This window comes from Pararge aegeria, chromosome 17 (genome assembly GCF_905163445.1).
Source record: "Pararge aegeria chromosome 17, ilParAegt1.1, whole genome shotgun sequence".
Taxonomy (NCBI): domain Eukaryota; kingdom Metazoa; phylum Arthropoda; class Insecta; order Lepidoptera; family Nymphalidae; genus Pararge; species Pararge aegeria.
The window spans coordinates 4617891-4642498 of NC_053196.1; the positions used below are offsets into that span (position 1 = coordinate 4617891).

A 24608-nucleotide genomic window follows, 5' to 3' on the forward strand; every position below is an offset into this window, starting at 1 on the left:
AGCCGTAACCACTAGGCTATCTCTTATCTGTAGAGGTTTTATACTTCACCTGAATTGGCACCAATGTGCAAATCACATTGAAAATGCAAACAGAATTAGTTCAGCTAACACAAAAGGAGAGAGTAAACGCAGTAGCCAAATGTACAAAAATATTTCAATTCAAGGATGTATTGGGGATTTTAAACAATCAGATCCGGGAAAATAATGTCGGGTTTTCTCGGAAGTTTGACTTGAATTATAATTCTGATACCTTGAAATGATTTATTGTAATGATTTGCTTATTACAAAACAACTGCTTTTATTTTTTTATTTATCTTGCTTATTGACATCTATATATCTATTGATTTTTCTTTAGATGGCAGCACTGACTCATTGACGAAAATGGCGACATGACGCCATTTAGTCTGAAGCTGTTGTTAACTCTATTTTCAAAATGCCTCTTCACAGGACACAAGAACAGGTATAGGTTGCTATAGCTTATTCATTAATAAAGATTCGCGGGAATCTACATGAGTTAAGAAAGTTAGAATCAACACAAACCAATCTTAACAGTATTAAAGTAGATATTAACAAATTGTAAGATTTAACTTTTAGTCTCTATTTACTTGTTTTAGTACGATTCCTGGGCAGTTATGCAAAGGGTATGTGAAGGCCTGATATATATTATATCATTTGACCGACCCCATCCAATACATCCGTATCATCTACGCGTATCGTGATCTCATAAGTATCGTTTCATGTAGACTAGAGTTGGGATGGCTCATTAAAATAGAGCCGACACAGAACTGGACAGTTTGATGATATAACACGGAGTAAACTAAAAGGTGTCCAGAATGAGGTCAGAACCTTGACACAGCAAGTCGTAATACGAATACAAATCTAGAACCTTAGTCACATCCATCATTATCCACCCATTAAGGGCTCACTACAGGGTACGGGTCTCCTCTCAGAATGAGAAGGGTTTAGGGTCGTATTCCAACACGCTGGCCAATTGCGGATTTAGAGAACTTCCAGGCATTTTCTACGCGACGTTTTCCTTCAATATTACCTAAAGCAAGTGATTTTTAATTGCTTATAACGCATTTAACTACGCAGACTTAGAGGTGCGTGCCAAGAATCGAAGTGGGTCCGATAAATATTGATGGAGATAAAGGACATACCTAACTCTTCACAGACACTAGCAAGTCGCAAGGCATATGGCACAACGATTGAATGCATGCGTACCATCCTATTTCTGTAAATTGGCTCAAATATAACGATGTTTTCTAAATATGTCATGTCATGTCATGTAAGTCACAATATGCAGCGGGCCGCCCGGCCGTGAATAACATAGTTTGGAAATAAAACTGGACCTGGTAGCGTTGCAATTTGTTTCTAGGTTTTTTAAGATATTGAAACCTATAATAACCGATTCGGTGCAGACGAAGTTGCGCGGGTCAGCTAGTTCTATAATATAATTAATGAATACTAACATAGTCGTTTAAGTAGTATTACTAACAAAGGAGGCCTTAGTTGTCTTAATAAAGAGATTATTATTATTATCCTAATCATAACTGGGGTAAACTTCTCCTATTCCGTGTTGCCGTGCTTGGGCAGGTGGGTACGTTAATTTTATACCTTGGGGATATAATCAGGGGATATAGTCTAGATAGGGGGATATAGAGATATAAATATTGTCTGTTACCCTATGCTAGCCGTGTTGGAACAGGGGACGTCTGTTCCCAGCAGTGGGACAGTAATTGGATGATTAAGATGATGATGAGTCATGTTTTGTATGACATTTACCACCAGGTAACGTTCCGGGTTTTGTCGTGGGTATATCACTTGTGGTCTCAAATACAGTTAATATAATCGTGATCATATTGTAAGGACATAATCGTGATAGCAAGATTGACATCTGACTCTATCTTTATTCATGTATTGTAGGTAGCAGGTAAAAAGAGCATTCGCTTTGCGCTTTACCTATTTAATTGACAATTTGTAGAATTTATTAAATGAGAATATTAGTTATTAACGCATTAATTATTTTATACTCTACCTAAGTGTAAATATGTGAATAGGTATGTACCTATTCACATATTTAAACTTCACACTAATATATTACCACACTGCACTTTTGTAAACTAAACTATCGGAATAGTATCATAAAAAGTAACTGACGCGTCTTATGAAAAAAATCTTCTTTCGTAGGTATTAAATGTTAGTTCAAGATATTAGTGTGCCTGTCTGTAATACCACTTAAAACTGGGTTTAAGAGCTTAGCATATGCTGTTTATGCTTAACCATACAACTCGTTTATTGTATATAAGATGTCAGATTACGTTCTAGATGAAAAAAAATTTAGCACATCAGAAAACAGCAATGCGCCTTAATACCGCAAACACCTTTTTACGTGATTCCTTTTATAGTGTCTAGTGCCTACCTAATGGAAAACCCTCCGTCAATATTCGTGAGTTTCTATTGTCCGGGACAGAACATTTTACGTTCGGGGTTTGAATACTTGAGGTTTATATTTGTGTATGTCTGTTGTATGTTACGTATTATGTTGTCAGGAATGTTTATAATACCCAAAGGGGTGTGTTCAGTGTTTATTTATGAATGTATGTTTGCATGTAATTATGTGTGGTACGTGACTTTTTTTATTGTACCATAACTTACCTAAATAGCCTGCCTGAATAGATTTGGGCGGGTAGATGAGATATTGTTTGATTCTCTACATCATCCACAACGACACTATTTATACAAATGCCATAAAATATGTAGTAGGTAGGTATGTATTCCATTTTGATATGTAAAAATTCCTGGAGGGTTCAACAGTAGTAAATTTTTTTTATTACGTCCCAGTAGATAACAGATGACAGACAACGACACTATTTATACAAATGTTATAAAATATGTAGTAGGTTTTTACACATCAAAATGGTATGTATGCCATTTTGATGTGTAAAAAATCCTGGAGGATAATAAAAAGGAGGAGGATAAAAAATATTACGTCCCAGAGGTACAGAAACAAGTATGTTTGTTAAGATATATATATAATAAAGTTTCAGTAAGAACCAATTCCACTTCCTGAACCTTTTGTCGACGCATTGGTATGCGTTGTGGTCCTAACATTATTCAGGGATTTTTGGAATGTATTTTTTTTTTTTTCTAGCCTGGCCTGGTGGGAGACTTCGGGGCCAAGTAGCTAGTTACCACCCTATCGACAAAGGTACGCCAAGCGATTTAGCGTTCCGGTACGATGCCGCGTAGAAACTGATTAGCAGTAGGTATGGGTTTAATATAATTACCTTACTGCTAACAGGTATAAATAAATAAAAAAAAAGAACTGATAGTTCTTAAGCATTATACATGCATATATTCATCCATACTTACAGTACTAACGAATATATAAATACTCCAGCTTTATATTCTACTAATTTAAAAGTCAATGGCCCGCCCTGAAACGGCAGACAGGTTGTAAATAAATACGTAAAAGAACAAATTACACAGATAGGGGCAAAAGAACTTTTATTAATTTAAAGCTTTTTTATTGACCAAGTTAAAATAGGACCGACTCCTTATTTTAAGGTTCCGTAAAGTAAGGACTACGGAACATCTAAAATATCGATAGGCCGCCCGGAAAACGACTAAATAACTAAACGACAGTACGGTTTTGTCAGTACGATGGTAAATAATCACTTCCGAGGCCGCTCACCAGGCAGATATATCTACTTTAATATATAAATGAAATTGTAAAATTTTGAATTATTTTACTTAGTATGTAGGTAAGCACTTGTGTTTTTTTTTTCAAAAATATCTTTATTCAAGTACCTAGGTGGCAACTGGCATTTTTGATGCGTACATTACTTGTAAAGTACACGGTAGTGAGATGATGGCGATAACCATATTCGTAAACTTAAAACTAAAGCTACGAGGGTTCCAAACGGGTGCCGTGATGGTTTTTAGTTTGGGTTTATCCGACGCCCCCATCTAATGAGGATTAGATGGGGGCGTCCCACATAACCTCCGTCCTGCCCAAGGGTCGGAAAAAAAAGGTAGGTAAGGACTTATAATCTTTCTCCTGATTTAGATAACTTAATATGTATATATTAATGTAAGGTAGATTGGGGTTTATTTCTTATTTTAGAAGTATAAAAAAGCAATATCTTTAACCATAAACCTCCTAACCAGTTTAGGGTAGGGATAAAGGCGTTCCCACACGGGCGCAATTTTATCAGCGCGATCTCATTAATGGCAGATGGGCTATTGCGATCTCAGTTTTTAGTAAATTTTGTATTAAGACGTCCGACCGACACAATTTTAGGATAGTAACGACGCAATAAGACGCATGCAATTTCCGTCCTGCGACATTCTGGAGTGCTTAGAACATTTCCTCCGCGACCTTGTTTGGTTTTCCTAGGACTGTCTATCATTAAGTTACTCTCATATTTTTATTCTTATATTTTGACACTTGAATGAAACACAAATGTGTGGCAAGAATCAGGACGCATTATCCCATTCAAGGGGAGAAGCCTTTAGTTTATTTTGCGTATCGACGTAAATTGTAATTTATTAACATTAAATCAATCTCTGTAATTAGTGCTATGGGACATTTTAAGTTGGTTTTAAATTTTATTTAAAGCAATGATTTTACCCAAGTGTCAGATATAATGAGCACGAAAGAAATACATAAACAGTTTAGATGAAATTACTACATTTACATCGATATTTCCGCCTTTTCGTGTTCGATTTATATAAAATCAGTTCATCAGAGATACCAACTTTCTAATAGGTCTCCCTATACGTGTAGTTTTCACTTACTTTAATACTTTATTTTTATTTTTGAATATTGGATCTTCTAACGGTAAAACAGCATGGAGCTACTTGGTTTCGTGGTCCATTTGTGTTTCTATCCTTTAGTAGATCCAATTACAATTTCGCTAAATTTTGTTATGTACGTTTTACAATAAAAAATTATATAGATATTTGTGGCGTTTTGTTAAAAACAATAAGATAAAGATTTTACAATAAAAACAAGACGCAAAAGTAGCAACACTTTTATCTAATGTCATGTGACGACAGAAAAAAACGTCAATGTCAAGAGTGTTTCCTATTACAGGGAATATACTTAACGTAAACGTCATCTTAAAAATCAGCTTGTAATTGGCTGCAGGAACATAAGTTTGTTATTCTAACCAGTAGTAAAGTAGTACTGTAGACAAGTCCAAAATAAGTCTGAAGAGCGACAAAAGAAAACAAATCAGTTATTTTTGTGCTATGCACTAGTGGTAAATTTAGGATAAAAATTCGATAAAAATAAGTTAATACTAAATGTACATACTGTTTTAATTTATAAGTTCAAGAGAGTATTGTTTTAACAGGTAATTGTAATAAAATATTTCAAAGTCCCATCCATTCCTATACTAAAAACCGCCCAGCGTCGGTTGCACTGTAACTTGGAATACAGTATTAATTAAAAATAAACCCTTAAAAGAATGCAAATGTACCTACAGGAATAATTGGTCGCTAAATTGTTGGAAAATAATAATTAGTTGATTCATGCCTTGTCATTTGAATAAAGAGAATTGGTTAGTAGGTCACCAAATCTTTACATCAATTTGTTTAAAGAAACCTTAGAGTGTATGGGATTTTGCGTCGAATTAATTAAAGATTTCCGTGAGCTACCTTGTATTGATTAGCCTTGCATTGAAAAGACCTTCTCTAGTAACAAACTAGAGTCTAATGTAAATAACTTGCTAGAACTCAAAAGTTGGGCAAAACCTTGGTATCTGATAAGAAATATCTGTTAAGTGTCGTTTTAGTGTATTTGCAGTGTTTGTAAGATAAAATTCTGATTCCTGCCCAATTTGAAAGAAACCTTTGGTTTGTCCCTTTTTAAAAGTGATGAAACCAAAGATATATGACAAAAAATTTAAAAAAAAAATCTGCTGCATATTTTATGTGCACTGGTTTCTACAGTGAATGTAATACTGAACCAATAATATATATAAATATGAGGAAGAGAAAGATGGCTTTATCATCGTAACTGATAATTTAAACATTCTGTCCACATTGTTTATTATACTATTTGTGAAGATAATGATCGTTTAGCCTCATATGCCTGTAATTACACTGTTACTCTCTTCAGATGGTAAGAAATGATTGGAAAAATGCTGCTTTGTTGCAAAAATAACAATGGTTGTTGTACTTCCCAGGAATAAGCTCTGTCTTAAATAGATTTGCTACTACTAAACTCTGCTACAAGCTCTACAAATGTTGTTTTTGTAGGGATTGCCACTTTTCCATTTCCCAATTGCTAGTAATGATTGAGTCCAGAAACTGCAATATATAACTTTATGTTGTCTACATAACCCATATGTATAGTATATCTTGATGACTGATAAATCCATTTTAAAATTTCATACCTAGTTGAATATTGAAAAAAAATTCTTTTGTTTCAGGAATATGCGTATAATAATTTTGTCATTAACACTGTTATTCTGCAGTGTGCATATTACACATGCATACGAGGATCAGACACCAGAGGATGATGATTTTGCAGAGTTTGAGCAGTTTGAGGTGGACGATGAAGTCACGGATGGAGGTAATGTGCCTAACATCTTTCTAACTCATACACATACTGGTTTCTACAAACTGTTGATCTATGTGGTGAGTGATGATGTATGTATGTAAACTGCCAGAGAAAACTCCTATGTATCATCATATCAACCAAATACAAATCTACTATGCTACACAGGTTTCTTCCACAAAAAAAAGGGTTTAGGTTGTAATTCACCACAATAGTCCAGTGCAGATTAGTGCACTCTTAGAGAACTCTTAGGCATGCAGGATTCCTCACGATGTGGTCGTGTTAATCGTTGAATCAAGTGATATTTTAATTACTTAAAACACTCCTAACTTAAGTTAGGAGGCATGCTGGGATTTAAACTCACCCTAGTAAAAAGTAAGGCTGAAGTCCTAACCTAACTGGCTATCACTGCTTCTATATATCCTATACCTTCTTCTTCTTCTTCTTCTGCTTGCGGCTCAGGTTCGTCTGGTCCCTGGTGTCACGTCGACTGGCTACGATCTATTGTGACGCCGCTGTCTAGATCTCCCAGCAAGCGTTGGTCGCCTTCAGGAAAAGCAGCACTTTCCTTGCTGGAAGAAATTTAGCATCCTCTGGTTGCATTATGTGTTTCCCCAAAAGAGTGCTGCGTTTATGCATCAGCGCGGGGCAGGAACAGATCAAATGCAGCGGCGTCTCCGCAGCCTCCTTACAGAGTCTACATAGATCTGTGTCCTGCAGCTTTAGGTTGAACATGTGTCTATTAAGCCCACAGTGCCCCGTAAGCGCTCGCACTAGTATGCATAGGTTTTTTCTGTTGAGTGCTAATGCCTCAGAGGCGGCCCTTTTGTTGAATGGTGGAATCCTATACCTAAGCATTTCCTCTGATTTTGCCCTGCACCCTTAAGCTTGCTGAAGCATATATTGGGCCTGGAGAAGGCTACATGTCAAATATAAGAATAAGTTCTTGTCTACAGAGGTAATTGAATAAGCAAGTTCCTCAAGTCCACAAAAAGTTGTATTTTTTTTAAACACTTACCCGAGGATTTATAATAAAAGGAGATTTAACTTTTTGATTAAAAAAGAATTACAATAATTTTTCTTTGTGAAATTGGTATTATTTACTAAATGTTTGGGGGTAGGGAATTTTTAAACTCGACCGTTCAAACTGCAATGTAAATGAGATACTTTTCATATTTATGTGAAAAGTATAAGCAAAGTGTATGATAAACATGGCTTGTTTAAATTTATCAAATTCCAAATGCCTCTTACCTCACCTAATTAACTAAGTTAAAATATATCCAAACTCATCTGCACCCACCTTATTAAGTTAAAATAAGATATAATACTGATTGTATTTTCTTAGATTTCAGGGATGAAGATTTACCAGTGTTAAAGCCAAAATTATCACCTGTTAAAGACCAATTTGAAGATAGTATTGATATAGATGACGATATTATAGTTGAGGTATGTTTAAACTTTTCTTTGTTTTCGAAGAAAGTTGTAGGCTCCATGAAAATCAGATGACCGTGAATTTTTTCAATTGAAACAAATATTAAACAAGCTGTTGTTTTGAATAACATAGTTATTTAAAGTTTCTCTTATTAATATTTGTCGCTATTATTTAACTCAATTATAATGTATTTGAATGCAAAAAAAATTGCGTCAATGCGAAAGAAATGCAACTGCCTTTTGTTATGTAATATACAATTTCTTGTATATTAGATAAGTCTAAAAATTTTATCCAACTATTCAGGAATAATAAACAGATCAAACACTATTATTTCTAAAAAGTCAATATAGACTAATTGATTAAAATATCAATGATGATTAAGCAATAAATAAGCTTTAGTAAGTTATATACCCCGCAAACCCAGTGGGCTGATTTTGGTTGCCCAACCAACTTTTTTGGAATCATCCATTCTCTTACCACCGTGGGTAAAAAAATGAATATATAGCTTTAGTTTTTATGAACTTAACACTCATGTCACACAATATAAAGTACTGAATAAAATTGGCCTATGGGATTAAAGGAAGATAATTTTTTTTTATCTAACTCAATGGGCCTTTCTAATATAGTTATTATACAATCAAGTCAGTTGGTGATTATACAATTTTTTTCCCCTCTTTTGTGAGCAAATTGATATTTTAAAGAAGACAAAATATCATATAACCGTAACCGCTTTACAGCTTTATTTTATTTATTATTTATATTTAAGTATGTACAAGTTACTGTAATTCTAAATAATATAAGTTAAAAACATTTTTAAACTAACAATAATTTTTGTTTACGAACATTACATCAATTTCTAAAGAATAATATAAAATTAAAATAATTTAAAATTGCATTTCTTAAAAAATTTTTATAAGCTATGTATGCTGTCAAACCTTCCATTTACAGGGCACTGAGAAAACACATTGTTATGAAAACATGTTATTGGTTTTAGGATGAAGACAATGAATTTGAACATTTCCAAGATCCTGAGGAGTTTGAGGGTTTCCAGGAGACAACCCCAAAAACTTCTGAACAACCCAAAATTACAATTTCTAAGGTAACTTTACTAACCATTTTAAACATCATGCAATTTTTTTTAAACATTGGTCATAAATATATTAATCTGCAACTCACACTGGACTTAGGTAAAACTATAATGAGGATTCTCCGGGAACTCAGAGCGAGCAAATGTTGAGTAACAAGTTCTTTTTTTTCATAGTATTAATTGATGGACCAAATAGATGCCTTTATAAACATCGGAATACTTCGCAAGGCATGCCAGGATCACAATCTGCAATTTGCCAACCAATCTGAACTGCCCGTAGGTGTTAATCCCCATCGGAGACATTGTGGAAGTATACAACGGTTTCCCCGGGCGTCTAGTAAACCCAACGGTGTCTAGTTTGGTTACACGAATCCCAAATAACCTCTGCCTCCTGCCCAAAAGGACGGAGGCAGCCCTAAGGCTCTATGACATAAAAAAATTATAAGCCTCATGTTGCTGCAATTACAGCACCAACAATGCCTTTCAGACCGGCAGGGTGATAACGTTTCTCGCGACAGGCTGGCGACAGGCGTAAATCTTGCAATCAATGCTGTCAAACGTCACTTTTGTTTATTTATTGTATGGAAAAGTGCCGTTTGACAGCAGTGATTGCATGACTTACGCCTGTCGCAAGCCTGTCGCGAAATTCAAATTCAATTCAAATTCATTTATTTCAAGTAGGCCTACTTTATAAGCACTTTTGAAACGTCAAGTATGTATGTTTGTGTGACTCTACCACCGGTTCGGAAAGCAGATTCTACCGAGAAGTGCCGGCAAGAAACTCAGTAGTTGCTCTTTTCCAACATCAACATTTACAATCATTTTGCTATCTTGCGGGAGATGAGAGCGAGGCTGGCTGCTTCCATTCTACCTTGTCATTGAGGAATTCATCAAATGTATAGTAACCTCGCTGTACTAGATGCGTTTTTACACATTTTTTAAATGTATGCATTGGTAGGTCAAGAATTTCCTTAGGAATCATGTTGTAAAAGCGAGATACGTAATCACCCTGCCGAAATCGACAATACTGCTTTGCGGCAGAAGTAAGCATGGCAGTAGTACTTCAACGTACAAGCTCTGTCACAAAACGCTCTACTGCTACAAAAAAGATTTTTTTTTAATTTTTTTTTGTATCTATCTGCCATCGGCTTTTCCAGCCATACTCAGATTGTATGGTACATGCTGTTTGATTTCGAGGGGTATTCCAGTGAATATCCTCTTCCATAGAGTTAATTATGGTCCGGTACATAATTATGGTCCAGTAAAAAAAATGTGTGAAAAATATCATTATCGACGGCCGACTGGCGCAGTGGCGACCCTGCTTTCTGAGTCCAAGGCCGTGGGTTCGATTACCACAACTGGAAAATGTTTGTGTGATGAACATGAATGTTTGTCAGTGTCCGGGTGTTTATCTATATATTATAAGTATTCATTTGTATTATATTCATAAAGATATTCATCAGCTATCCTAGTAGCGAGAACACAAGCTACGCTTACTTTGGGGCTAGAAGGCGATGTGTGTATTGCCGTATCATAATTTATTTATATTTATTTATTATCGGCCCACTACAGGGCACGGGGTCTCTACCCACAATGAGAAGGCGTTAAGGCCGTAGTCCACCACGCTGGCACAATGCGGATTGGTGGGCTCTACACACCTTTCAGAACTTCAAAATTCATTTATTTCAAGTAGGCCCAATTTACAAGAATTTTTGAAACGTCAAGTCAATCGGTTTGTAGTGACTCTACCACCGGTTCGGAAGGCAGATTCCACCGTGAAGAGCCGGCAAGAATTATTTTACAGTTTACCATGAAAAAATATACCCACCCACTGGGCCTACCTCGGTGATGGCGCAAGCGGTGAAGTTGTGGTATCTTCCATAGGTTCCTATAATGGTGCATCCACGCTGGGACGCATACTGGTTGGAGGGTATCCTGTGTTGCTTGCTCGCGTCGTACGCGCTCGCGTACGCAGTCGGACGCGCCAAGAATGCGTCCATTGCGACCAACTTCCTCAAGTTTCACAAGCCGCTGTTGGACGAAAACTTCACTTTAGTCGGTAAGTTACAAACTATCGATCTTCCTAACGTAGTGGTCTGTGGGTCTTATAATATGGAAGTCCTGGGTTCTATCTCAATTTGGGAAATTGTTTTTTTTTTTTTTTTGGTATTTTCAGAATTTTCTGGACTGCTTTGATAGCACAGTGTCAGGCTTCGGCCGTAGCTTGTCACTGACGAGTGCATCCAAGTCAATGATTTATTTAGTTGGCGTTCCGATACGATAATAAAACACTTGAAGTTAGTGATCTGCGAAGTTAAAGCGACTGTCAAAAGTTACACCCAAGTACTTGGCTGTCTTTTGCCACGGTATAGGACGGTTGAATAAGTGAAGGTCCCTTTTGTCCCTGAGGTCAGGGTGGGCTCGTGAATAAAAGCACTGCTGTGCTTTTATCCGGATTCACCTCTATCCTCCATTGGCGAAACCAAGCGCCTAAGCGCTCGATGGCCCTTTGGAGCGTGGCAGCGGCCTAAACCCATTTCATTCTGAAACTCAAGGTCAGCGCGCACTTGTGTCAAAGACGCGCCGCTCGCACGACTGCGGGCCGTTCGTTCCAAAGTCAACAAGTAGTTGCAGTTAACAGCAATCGCTGTGACCAATTTGATTAGATAGTAAAACACTAGAATCGCCGGCACGGTTAGCTACAATTATATCCCCGGGGAAAGGATAAAAATGTACCTTCTCCCACAGTTTTATCAACTCTCATAGCACTGGCGCACAAGTGGAAATAAAATTTATTTATTTATTTTACTTTAACTGGAAAACCAGCTGTAAATACTAAAAAGTTAACAAATTGGTTCACTTAAAACTAATAACAGGTTACACAGATAAGTTTTATATAAACAAGGGTACCTGGTAGAACCCAGCAAAAATGCAGCAAACTGTTAAGTTTACCTAGCATGGAACAGTTTATTTACTAAGTTGCGATCAAATAATATATGAGTAATAATAAACTGGGTAAACTACACCTATTCCATGTTCACGTGATTGAGCAGATGGTCACGTTAACTATATGACCTGTCAGGGGATATATGCCATCAACTCACTCCTATGTCACATTTTACATGTAATGTACGCATCAAAAGTGCCATCTATGTGCCTATTTGAATAAAGAAATATTTAACTTTGACTTTGACTTTGACTTTATAATCGGGGGATATAATTTTTGTCTCCTACCTGTGCTGCACCGAGTTTAAAAAAAAAGCTCAAGTCAAAAGTAAAAGTATCGGTTAACATGCTTTACTACGGATCACGGCGTCCAGGGTTCGAATCCCGGTTCGGGTGTAATTTTTCAGGCTTATGTTTTTACTGTTAAGGAATTTTCAGTACCGGTGTTAGGAAAATAGCAGTAGCAATACCGGTGCTTTGGAGAGCACGCGAAGCCGTTGGTCCCGGTTATTGTCAACAGATCTTTAAAGCCTACTACCCCGCATTGGAGCTGCGTGGTGGGTCCATGGTCTAAAGCCGCCTCTCCTATGAGAAAGAAGGCCTGTGCGTAACAGTTTAATGGGCTGAGGAAGATTATAATGATGAACAAAATAATAATGCACACAGCAGAAGTGAATTCTAATAGGTTTCTACGCGACATCGCACCAGAGAAAATTCAGAAATTATAAATTCCCAAATTGCCTCCTATAACCTATAACCCGGTACCACTTACTCAAAATTCCCAGCGCTCACCGTTGCGCCGGCTTAAAAATCATTTAATATTTTAATATAAAATTTTATATCACATTATTATTCAGTTTCATTGTAATTAACATGGGAAAACTGTAATGTATTCTATCTCATTCTCTCTTATCACATTTGTGTGTGTCTTTCCGTATCGTGACGCATTTTATTTTCATCGAGTTTAAAATCACATTGATTCTAAGAAGTTTCACTTTATAATATGCATACTAGGTGAGAGCGGCCTAGACGTAGTGGCGGTGTGCGACGAGCGCGGGTGGCGCCGGGAGGCAGAGCACTGTTTCACCATGTGGTGCAGCGGCAGGCAGTGTTGCGAGGGCATGCTGCTCGCACTCAAACTCATCAAGGTATTTGTTTATTATTTATTTATTTCATTAGGTATACCAACAATATTATCATTAATAATTTTAGATTTTTAGTTTATTGTCATAGTACAGTTATCACTTACAGGTATACACAACATGAAGTAAGTCCGGTTAAAAATAATGAAATTAAGTTAAAAGCAAAAATAGTAAGAATAAAAGAATAAAAGAATTAATATTAAACAAAAAAAAGAAAAAAAACAACAGTTTAAAAAATAGTACTCTAAGTATAATTTCGCCTTAAAGCTAAATCAACTATATTACAGAGAACTCTTCCTCTAACTCTTCTTCTTTCTCAAACTCACTAAGGTATATAAGTAATAAACACATCTCTTTTTGGAAATTTGTTATTTATTCTCTGTGGCTTCACTCATTTAACGTAATAACTCTTGTAAGGTTTTTCTGGAAGTCCTTACGTGTTATTTATCGAAAAAAAAAACCAGTCTTGGTACTCCTTTTACCTTCTCATAATATTCATGACAAATTCATCATATCTTATTAGGTGACCATCATTTTCTCTATTCTGACTTTTATAGTTGTATAGTTTTTAATAATTGTTATTATCTCTAAGGTAGGTTCCAACTTAAAATTGCTTTTTATGTTCTTGTGCATAAAAGTCTAAATTTTTTTTGTTTAAAGTTTATGACTGTCATGATTTATAGTCGCAACATGTATCTGAATCCAAATATACAACGTGTAAACGAATTACGAAATAAGGTTGAAAGATTTATAAATATATTTCATAAGGAATTATCTTGCAAAAATATTAAATTAAAAGAAGCATATAAATATACAAGTATATTGATTCATTCAAATTAATTTTTCCATACAACCTAATTCAAAACATTCTAATTGTTTACTTGTGACAACCCTATTAAACGTAAAATACCGACACGCACATTGTATCTACGCTACGCGACGCGCACTTAATGAAGTTTCAGGAGTCACATGATTTTAATTTTGCATGTGATGTTTAGGGCTGTATCTGCTGGCTAGCTGTATTTCTTTCTGTAAAAACAATGGCAGTGGTTTACTTGAAAACTATTTGGTTTTCGGTTTCACAGACATGTCTCAGTGACAGTACATATTGTACCTCTAAAGCCTGTATTATTTCGGTTTTAATTTACAAGTTGTATATTTTTTCGATTTAAAATAGTAGATATATACCTTTTGTATGTAGAATGCACATTTAAAGGTACAATATTTATTCAAATTTTCAGTTTATTTTAATAATCGCCTTCGGACGATATCTTGTTTCATGCACTTGTTATTATACAATCTTCTATTTACCATTGTTTGATAAATGAAATGAAAATATAATTTATTGTACACTTAACAGAATTAAATTTTAAACAAAAAAAAAATACACTAAATAAAACATACAGGTATAATAGGCGGCCTCATCGCTAAAAAGCAATCTCTGCCAGGCTACCCAACAAAGGAAAGGAAAAAAAAACACTTAGACTTTAAACTTAGGTTGTAGACAAGAAATTACCAAATAAAAAGAAAAAAAAATTGATACATATACAAAATAATTGTTAGAAATATTGGGTTAGGCTCACATAAATAAAATACAGTGCACATATTTAAGAGTTATTTATTTTCTTTGTACCTCGATATTTATTTTAGTTACCAACTAGGTAAACATTTTTCATACTAATACTTTGCTTTCGCTTCATTTAAAGCAGGTACTTATAATTTATCATAGTACTTAATAGGTTTGAATAGTTTTATAAAGTTTTTAATTATCATGCCTAAACTTTAACCGTTATTATTTGGTCACAATGGTGCTTATAACAGCTAGCAACTAGGTTTAATGTAAATGTGTTAATACTTATCTCCAATCTCGTCAGCAACTTGAGGTTTGTAAGAAAGTAACTTTCAATGACTCGCAATTAAACTGGTTGTTCGTTTTACTTTCCTTTATAAACAATTACTTCCTCTCATAAATAGGTGTAAGAGAATAGAATGACCTTTTAAACTTCTACCAACTGTACTATTAAGTTTTAACCATGCTTGTTTTTCCACCATCACCGGTTAATTCCCCCTTATTTCCCCCTTTTTTGCCCCCTTTTTTTCCCCACTGACATTGACATTCCTCCTACTAAGACCTACAGTTTTCGTTCAGGAATCGGGATTACTAAACAACTGATGTCGTTTCATATTATTTATTTAATCCTAACTGATTCTTAGTGCTGTTTATTACAATCTGTTTGTTTGGATATTTTATTTATTTATATTTATTCCAAATATTAGTCCATATTATATAGACGGCCGATTGGCGCAGTGGGCAGCGACCCTGCTTTCTGAATCAAAGGCCGTGGGTTCGATTCCCACAACTGGAAAATGTTTGTGTGATGAACAGGAATGTTTTTCAGTGTCTGGGTGTTTATATGTATTTTATCAGTATTTATGTACATTATTCATTGAAAAAATATTCATCAGTCATCTTAGCACCCATAACACAAGCTACGCTTACTTTGGGGCTAGATGGCGATGTGTGTATTGTCGTAGTATATTTATTTATATTATTTATTTATTTATTTATATTATATTATAATAAAACGAAAAGGCTAAGTAAGTAAATCGACAGAGAATGATGACGGATGAAATATTCCAGCGTCAAGACCTAGTACACGTGCTACTGGGGGTAGTGCGTCCCACACCGGACACTTTGCTGATCCGCGTTGAGCTCAGCAAAGACGACAGCGACCCCTACGTGCTCTGCATCGCTCAGAAGAAGTTCGCCACCCGCCTCGCCAAGGAAATGCAGGACCTGGTGCGTATGACCCATGGCATCTATCTATCTATCTATCTATATATATATATATATATAAAAGAGAAAGTGTGTGGCTATGTTCCGTATAGCCTTCGAAACGGCTGGATCGATTTCAATGAAACTTTCAGGGAATCTCCGAATTGACCTGGCGAGTTATCCTGTAAAGTTTGGTGACGATCACAGCACTCCTATTTTTGAACTGTCAAACTGCCAAATACAGCTTTTATTAAAAATTTAATTTTGTAAGTTTATTGTTTAAATAAAATAAAGCAAAATCTAGCCCGGCGAAGCGGGATGGGTACGCTAGTTTAAAATAAAATTTATAATTATAGCATGCAAGTATGCTCATATAGGTGCTATGTATATGTAGATATGTAGAAGGGGTGTGTAGTGAATGTATGCAAAGTAATGTGTGTAGTATAGTAGGTATACATGTTTGACATTTAAAGTAAAATTTATAATTATAACATGCAAGTATGTGTATAGTGGTGTTATGTATATGTATGCATGAAGGGTGTGTATTAAATGTATGCAAGAGAGAGAGAAAGAGAGAGAGAGAGAGAGAGAGTGATTGATTATCTGCAAAATCTTATAGATAAATTGCTTTAGGGGGCGTCCATAAATTACGTGAGGTGTTTTTATTAAATTATCTGTCCCCCCTCCCCCCTCCCCCAATCTCATGTGAGATTTTTCAAAATGTGGGTTTCTTACGTTAACGCGTTGGATTGATATTGTAAAAATACCAATAGACCAAAATAGTATAATTAATGTAAAAAAAATGCGTGATATTTGCCGACCCCCCCCTCTCGAGATTTGACTCGGCCGCCTCCCCCCCTCCCCCCCCTTCAACATCTCACGTGTTTAATAACGCCCCGTTAAGAAGTTCCTCAGTTCGGTCGTACGACATTTTAAGAAGGTAATCTATAACCATTTTTTTACATACGCTTAATTTTAGTGGATAAATATTGAGTGCATTGTTTATTTTATTGTATAACTTAGACCAAAGAATTGTAGTACATGAGTCATTGAGAGATACATTTAAAGATATTAAAACAATGACAGTGTATAGTCAGTTCGTATTTGAAAATTTAATGTATGTTCATAAAAACATTTCTAAATTTAATATAAAATGTGACTGCAATAATTTAAACATTAGAAGTAAGAATAAACTTACAGTGCAATATGCTTAGGCTGCATAAAATTCATAATTCGTTTAAAGGCAATTGCATACAATTCTACAATAAACTACCCATTGACATCTCGGAGATGTCTCTTAAAAAGTTCAAAGTTTGTAATAAACGTAAGCTTAAAGAAAAGTCCTATTATAGTATAAAGGACTACGTTATCGATAAAAAAGCTTGAGTGTGAACTATTGCTCTAACCAGGTTGCTCTTCTAATAAATTAAAATGACAATGTGAGATGGTGATAACAAAAAAAACACCCGGACAAGTTTGTTGCGGGCTTCATCTTAGACCAGGACGCGTTTGGAACCCGCGTAGCTTTAGTTTTAAGTTTACGAATATGGTTATCGCCATCATCTCACTACCGTGTAATTCTCATGTAATGTACGCATCAAAAGTGCCACATATGGGCCTACTTGAATAATGATATTTTTGACTTTGACTTTGACTTTGAGTACTGATTACCAGCAAGAGTTGTTCTATGCAATTCAAATTAGCAGACTTTTTGCTTTCTTCGTGTCTCTTCAGAACTATTAGGAATTTTGAATGGTAATGATTTAAGCTTTCGTAGAGTTATCTTTAAAATAAAAATTTGCACTCAAGTACAGTTCAAGTCTATCCCTGTACAATAGTTCCGTGCTAAACCAATATGGCTTTCCTGTTTTCTGTTGACTGTAAACTCTGTAATTGTCACTAGTATTGTTTAGACGGCCGATTGGCGCAGTTTGCAGCAACCCTGCTTTCTGAGCCCAGGGCCGTGGGTTCGATTCCCACAACTGGAAAATGTTTGTGTGATGAGCATGAATGTTCGCCAGTGTCTGGGTGTTTATATGTATGTATATTCTAAGTATTTATGTATATTATTCATAAAAATATTCATCAGTCGTCTTAGTACCCATAACACAAGTCGCATTAGAATTAATTTCTTTAATCTTCACACCACACTGCAAAAACGACTCTGAGGATGTTTCGCTCCGACAGAGGGGCATCTTCAAGAGATGTTGTCGGCAACGTGACGTAGTGAAGCCTATTTTTTCCTTAAATACCTGATAGCGATGACCAATCAGAATAACTGACATGTTATGACGGCACGTCACAGCGGCGGCCAGGCGATAATAATCTGCATCATAATGTAATAATTATAACAGTAATCTGTTTGTGGGATATGTATTTATTTCTTATTTATTCGTATAATTAACTCTAATTAATGCAATAACTATTTACTTATCAAATGCATTTAGTTTCTAATGTAGCTAGATCTTCCGAAGCACTTCGATAGATGGCGTTACTAGGTAGCTCACGATCATTGTTAAGTTGTCTGAAACGCAAGTTGCCGATAATGACGAAGTTTTTAATTTTCTACCTAAAAGTTAAAGAAACAAATTTTTTTGTACAAATTATTTTAAGAGCCTCATTCCATATATAGTAACGATTTTAATACTTTATGTAGATACAAAAAAGAGTCATTTTATAATGGAGGCACTCTTATGTAGATTAACGTTCATCAACGTACCTCGCGTATTATTTGGACGCATTGTATACCCATGAGATAAGAATAACTAAACTACGTACGGAAGAGTTAAGGCCTATGAATTACGCTTACTTTGGGGCTAGATGGCGGTGTGCGTATTGTCGTAGTATATTTATTTATTATTTATTCATTGTATCCGTAGAGCATGTTCTGCCCGGAGAAGCGACCTGGCGACAAGCACGGGCTCCCCCCAGCGCTGTCAGTGCTGTCGGAGTGCGCTGAGGCGACGGCTGGTCTCTTGGACGCGAGGGTCACCGCCGCCCTAGAGCAGTACCACAAGCACGTTCAGTTCATCCACGTGTCCGACCGCTACTGCGGGCCCAAGCAGATGGAGTGAGTGTTTCTTTCAATATTGGATAGAAGCAGGCGTTACTTTGCAGAAATCCATGATATATTATCAAAATTAAGCTTAACTTGCTATAATCCGGGAAAAGCAGGAGAATCTGTGTGGTGTAATTTATAATTTCTTCAATCCTCATACTCCACACCAGACAGATCTTCGGCAATATACCCTATATGAATAATTGTTAACAATTATTCATTGTAAAGTCAACATCTTCTGAGGATGCTCCGGTTTCGGAGCGAAAGGTGCGTAGAGGGTTTACAGTAAAGAATCTCGGACAGTAAAGAATCTCGGACAGTAAAGAATCTCGGTACAGTAAAGAATCTCGGCACAGTAAAGAATCTCGGTACAGTAAAGAATCTCGGTACAGTAAAGAATCTCGGCCTGCTACAGTAAAGAATCTCGGCCTGCTTATGGATACCACCCTATCCTGGTCACCTCAAGTAGCTGAGGTGAGTCGTAAAGTTTTTGCTTCGATCGGTTATTTAAAACGTTGGAAAAATTTCCTTCCAGTTAAAACGAAAATTTCTCTTGCACAATCTCTTCTTCTTCCGTTACTTGACTACGCTGACTCATGCTATCCTGATCTTACCGAAGAACTGCTGAACAAACTCGAGCGCCTACAAAATTTATGTATCCGGTTTGTTTTTGGACTGCGTAAATTTGACCACATTTCGGAGTACCGGGTTAGACTTAAATGGCTGCCGATCAGATTGCGTCGTGAACTTCATCTCCTCTCATTCTTGTACTCTATCCTAAATAATCCAGTTACACCCTCGTACCTTAAATACCGTTTTCGCTATATTTCTGATTCTGCCTCACATACTGACCTCCGATCTCGGCACGATAACCGCCTGGTACTCCCATTTTGCAAAACCAAGTTCTTCGGTAACTCTTCCACTTTTAAGGCTGTTGTTCTTTGGAATAATTTGCCTGCTGACATCCGTAAAAGTCAATCCCTTCCCATATTTAAATGTCGTCTTAAAGACTACTATCTGTCTTTGAGTGAAGTAATTTGAACAAATATCGTAATTAATGTGTTTTTTTTTTGTATTTTTCTTTTTTCATTATTTAATTATGTATGTATTTATATATATATTTATTATATATGTATTTATATATTTATTTATATTATATGTATGTCTATTTATTGCCGAATATATATGTATATTATATGTAGTATAATTGCACTATCCCGCTCTCTTGCAGCTTTTCCTTCTGTCAGAGGTTGCCTGTAAGAGATTGCTTGCAGCAATAAGGCCGCCTTTGCATGCCTACAATTCTTGTTGTTGTTTATTCTATATTTTATGTATATTCTGATGTTTGTGTGCAATAAAGTATTTCTTCTTCTTCTTCTTCTTCTTCTAGAGCGATTCACACCCAAGCTTTTTTATCGTTTAAGTAATCCTTGACATTATAATGGGAAATTATTCTTCATTCCATTAAATAGGTTGACTAATAAAGTAATTATTTAAAAAAAAAAAACTTAATACTCATGTTCTAAGCGTTTACCATGAAAATGGGGAAAATGGGAAAAGTTTGCCTTACCCCCTCCTTATTGTGGGGGGGCGATATGACGACCCTCCGTCCTTTAAACTAACTCTATGCCAAAAATCAAGTAGATCAGCATAGTTAGGGCGCGAAGGACTCAATTTGACTTCATGAACTCAATTTGATTTGGTATAGTTACCAGCTAACATATAAATGTATCTTCTACCACCGCTTCATCAACTATCAGAGCACTGGCGCACAAGTGGAAATAATATCGAAATAATATATAAATAAACATAAATATACGTAGTAATAGCGTAGCTTGTGTTATGGGTACTAAGATAACTGATGAATATTTTTATCAATATCACAATGATAAAATATGTGAGTGTTAATGTTAAGAAGCAATTCGGTTTCTGTAACAAATACTCCGTGAAAAGCGTGTAAATATTCTTATTATTTAAATAAAAGGGGATAAACTTCTCCTATTCCATGTTTCAGTACTTTAGCAGGTGCATACGTTAATTATACCCCCTGTCAGGGGATATAATTTTTATCTCCTGCCCGTGCTAGCCCTGCTGGCTTAGAGATCGCTTTAAAGCGATAAGGCCGCCTATCGTACCTTTTCTTCTTTATTATAATAAATAAATAAATATACTACGACAATACACACATCACCATCTAGCCCCAAAGTAAGCGTAGCCTGTGTTATGGGTACTAAGATGACTGATGAATTTTTTTGTGAATAACTAGCGTACCCAGCCCGCTTCGCCGGGCTAGATTCTGCTTTATTTTATTTAAACAATTAACTTACATCCTTAAATTTTTAATGTGTCTCATAATATATTAATTCATTTATTTCTCTCCGTATACATTCTCTTCTATTCTCTTCTCGTTATCTACACCCATGTACACCCAACAATAGAATATCATCATAGTAAATAAAAGCTTTATTTGACAGTTCAAAAATAGGAGTGCTCGCCAGGTCAATCCGGAGATTCCCTGAAAGTTTAATTGAAATCGGTCCAGCCGTTTCGGAGCCTATACGGAACATACCGTATACACTTTCTCTTTTATATATATAGATATAAATAAATACTTAGAATATACATATAAACACCCAGACACTGAAAAACATTCATGCTCATCACAGAAACATTTTCCAGTAGTGGGAATCGAACCCACGGCCTTCGGCTCAGAAAGCAGGGTCTCTGCAAACTGCGCCTATCGGCCGTCAATATTATAATTGTGTTGTTTTTATTAATGCTTTGTATTTGGTGTACAATAAAGTGTATTTGATTTGATTTGATTCGAAGGACAAACAAACAAACTCTTTCGCATTTATAATAATAAGTTGTCGTTTAATAGGGAAACAGTAGCGACCAAGCCTCCGGACACGGAGCGAGTTTTGCTGGTCAGTCTTGCGCTGGGCCCCGACGGCGGCGGCGACGAAGTCCGCCCACTTTTGCTTCTAGTCTTCTACCTGATGGACAAGATAAAACGGCTGCGGCTTAGCAAGGAGGTACGTTATATATTTTTAAAAATGCTTAGAAATTACTATCAACATCGTCAACAGCCCACAAGTTTCCACTGCTGAAAAAAGGCGATATATATATATATATATAAATATATTACATCTCAACCATTCCATAAAAATCTGCCACAGCGAAGCGTGGCAGGGTACAACTAGTATTATATAATATATATATATATAATAAAGAAATGAATATATAATGAAGAAATGAGAAACAAAACACATTACATATAAATAGATAAAAACAATCCTTGATGCGGATTATATATCATGCTAAAAGTTTAGCTCGATCGGTGTAGAACTTTTAAGTTTTTGAAGCGTACAAACTAAAATAACATTTTTATATTATATATGTATTATAGTTATGTATAATAGTTACGTGTACATAAGTGCACACACGTTTTTTTTTCTAACGCTTCAATTATTTCGTCCTAAACGAATAGGCGTTGTCGAAATGCGAGAAGCGTCGTCAGAAAGCAGCTGAGGCGTGGGTCCGAGGCTCTCATGCCGCAAGGCAAGAACAAGCAGCGCTCAGGAGAGAAGAGAAAAGAAAGCAAGAGAAGGAGAAGATTTTGGCGGTGAGTATCATTAAAATAAGTCTCGGTCGCACAACATTAGAGAGTGGAGAGCCTCGCGAGAAAAAATGAAAAGTACCAAAAACTGATGGCCAACCTTCACTAGTTGAAGAGGCACCTAAAGACTACTTTAGGTATCATTAAAATAGGTTCCTAGGCGTTCAGTCGAATGCGTTGGTAAACCAACGTTGATCCAAATCGGTAACTGGACTTCGGAGAGCACTGTTATTGTATTGCATAGTTTTAAAGATCTAAGCGTACAAACAGCTGGAGCGACTTTGTTTTATACTACGAAAATATACTGTACTGAATATTTACCAAATTTATAAATATAGTATTAAAAATATATGTTGTTAATATTAAAAGTATACTTATAATTTTTTTTTTTACGTTAATCTTATATTCAATTTGAAATATTATATATTACTTGAAGTTATAATCATTTCTCTAAATCGAGTATTAATAGTACTCAACAGTTTGTAGGGCTTTTAGAGCTCGCCAAGGGTAGTACTTTTTGAATAGGTAGCGGTTTTTTTATTCGATATAAACATAATTAGAGTAGCTACTTGTAATAGCAGGTATTATGTTCGGGCCGAGAATCTGTGATAACGTAAAAAATTAAAGAAATCTTTCGTGTAAAAATATTGTTTATTAATATTGACGGCCGAGTGGCGCAGTGGGCAGCGACCCTGCTTTCTGAGTCCAAGGCCGTGGGATCGATTCCCACAACTGGAGAATGTTTGTGTGATGAACATGAATGTTTTTCAGTGTCTGGGTGTTTATCTGTATATTATAAGTATTTATGTGTATTATATTCATAAAAAAATATTCATCAGCTATCTCAGTACCCATAACACAAGCTACGCTTACTTTGGGGCTAGATGGCGATGTGTGTATTGTCGTAGTATATAAAAAAAAAAAAAAAAAAATTGTACCCGTGATAATTTGCCTCAAAATTCCGTATTATTAAGTTATGACTTAACAATTATTCATGGCGTGGAGTATAAGAATTGGAGAAATTATAAATTACACCATACAGAGTCTCCTGCTTTTCGCGGAGTACAGCAAATTAAGCTTAATTTTCATAATGTATATATAACCCTTTTCAAATGACCATGTGTAACGATGAAAAAGTTGTAAATGTCTCTGGTTTTTTACAGGAAGACGATCCGGAGAAGCAACGCCGTTGGGAGCTGAAAGAACAAAAGCGCCAGCAAAAACGCAAAGCGCCCAAGATGAAGCAGCTCAAAGTTAAAGCTTTGTAAGCCATGATGAAATAACTCAAATACAATATTATTTAAACGGATTTTTGTTACCTATTCTAAGTGTTAAACAGACAGTCATGTGAATAAATTGATTTAATTATAGACCATTGTTATTATTTCCTTGTTATGATTAACATAGATGAGACTATTTATGTAAGTAATATCAACAACATATATAAGGTCTACAGTTTTAACCTTCACTTAAATAATTTTATTTCGACTTGGTTTCTGATTTTTTACCGAAATTGAAGAGATCACTAAATATAAATACTTTTTATTTTTTAACTCAATCAAGTTACAAGTTAAATTAGTTATAAAAGCTAGTAGCGGTATACAACGTGTAACGGAATTACGAAATACTGTTGAGGGTTGCGTACGTATACTTCATAAGGAATCACTCTGTAAAAATATTAAATCAAAAGCATATTTATTTTTGTATACAAACTAAGAAAATTCAAGTGTTCACTTATAACAACCCTATTGAAGATAAAAGGCCGACATCTGCATAGTACACGAGTTACTTGATTTTACTTTTTTATTTATTTCAGTAAAAACTGGCAATGATTTACTCAAAAACTAGTAGCGTTTAGTTTTCACAGATAAGTCTAAATAATGTACCTCTAAAGCCTCTGAAATTATTTTGTTTGATTTCATTGACGTTACTTACACGTTTGTTTATTTCAAAACATTCGGAAAAAGTAATTATTGA

General features: G+C 35.6%; 1 protein-coding gene across 1 annotated transcript; it reads left to right on the forward strand.

The window, feature by feature from the left end:
* The first annotated feature begins 5211 nt into the window (after window positions 1-5211).
* Window positions 5212-24001, forward strand: LOC120631138 (coiled-coil domain-containing protein 47). Its single transcript, XM_039900584.1, has 11 exons — window positions 5212-5363; window positions 6444-6586; window positions 7917-8017; window positions 8998-9102; window positions 10975-11149; window positions 13051-13184; window positions 15820-15978; window positions 18834-19024; window positions 21894-22047; window positions 22503-22637; window positions 23795-24001. Exons 2-11 carry the CDS (start codon window positions 6448-6450, stop codon window positions 23897-23899), a joined length of 1398 nt encoding a protein of 465 aa, XP_039756518.1. The 5' UTR covers window positions 5212-5363; window positions 6444-6447; the 3' UTR covers window positions 23900-24001.
* Window positions 24002-24608: the final 607 nt, after the last annotated feature.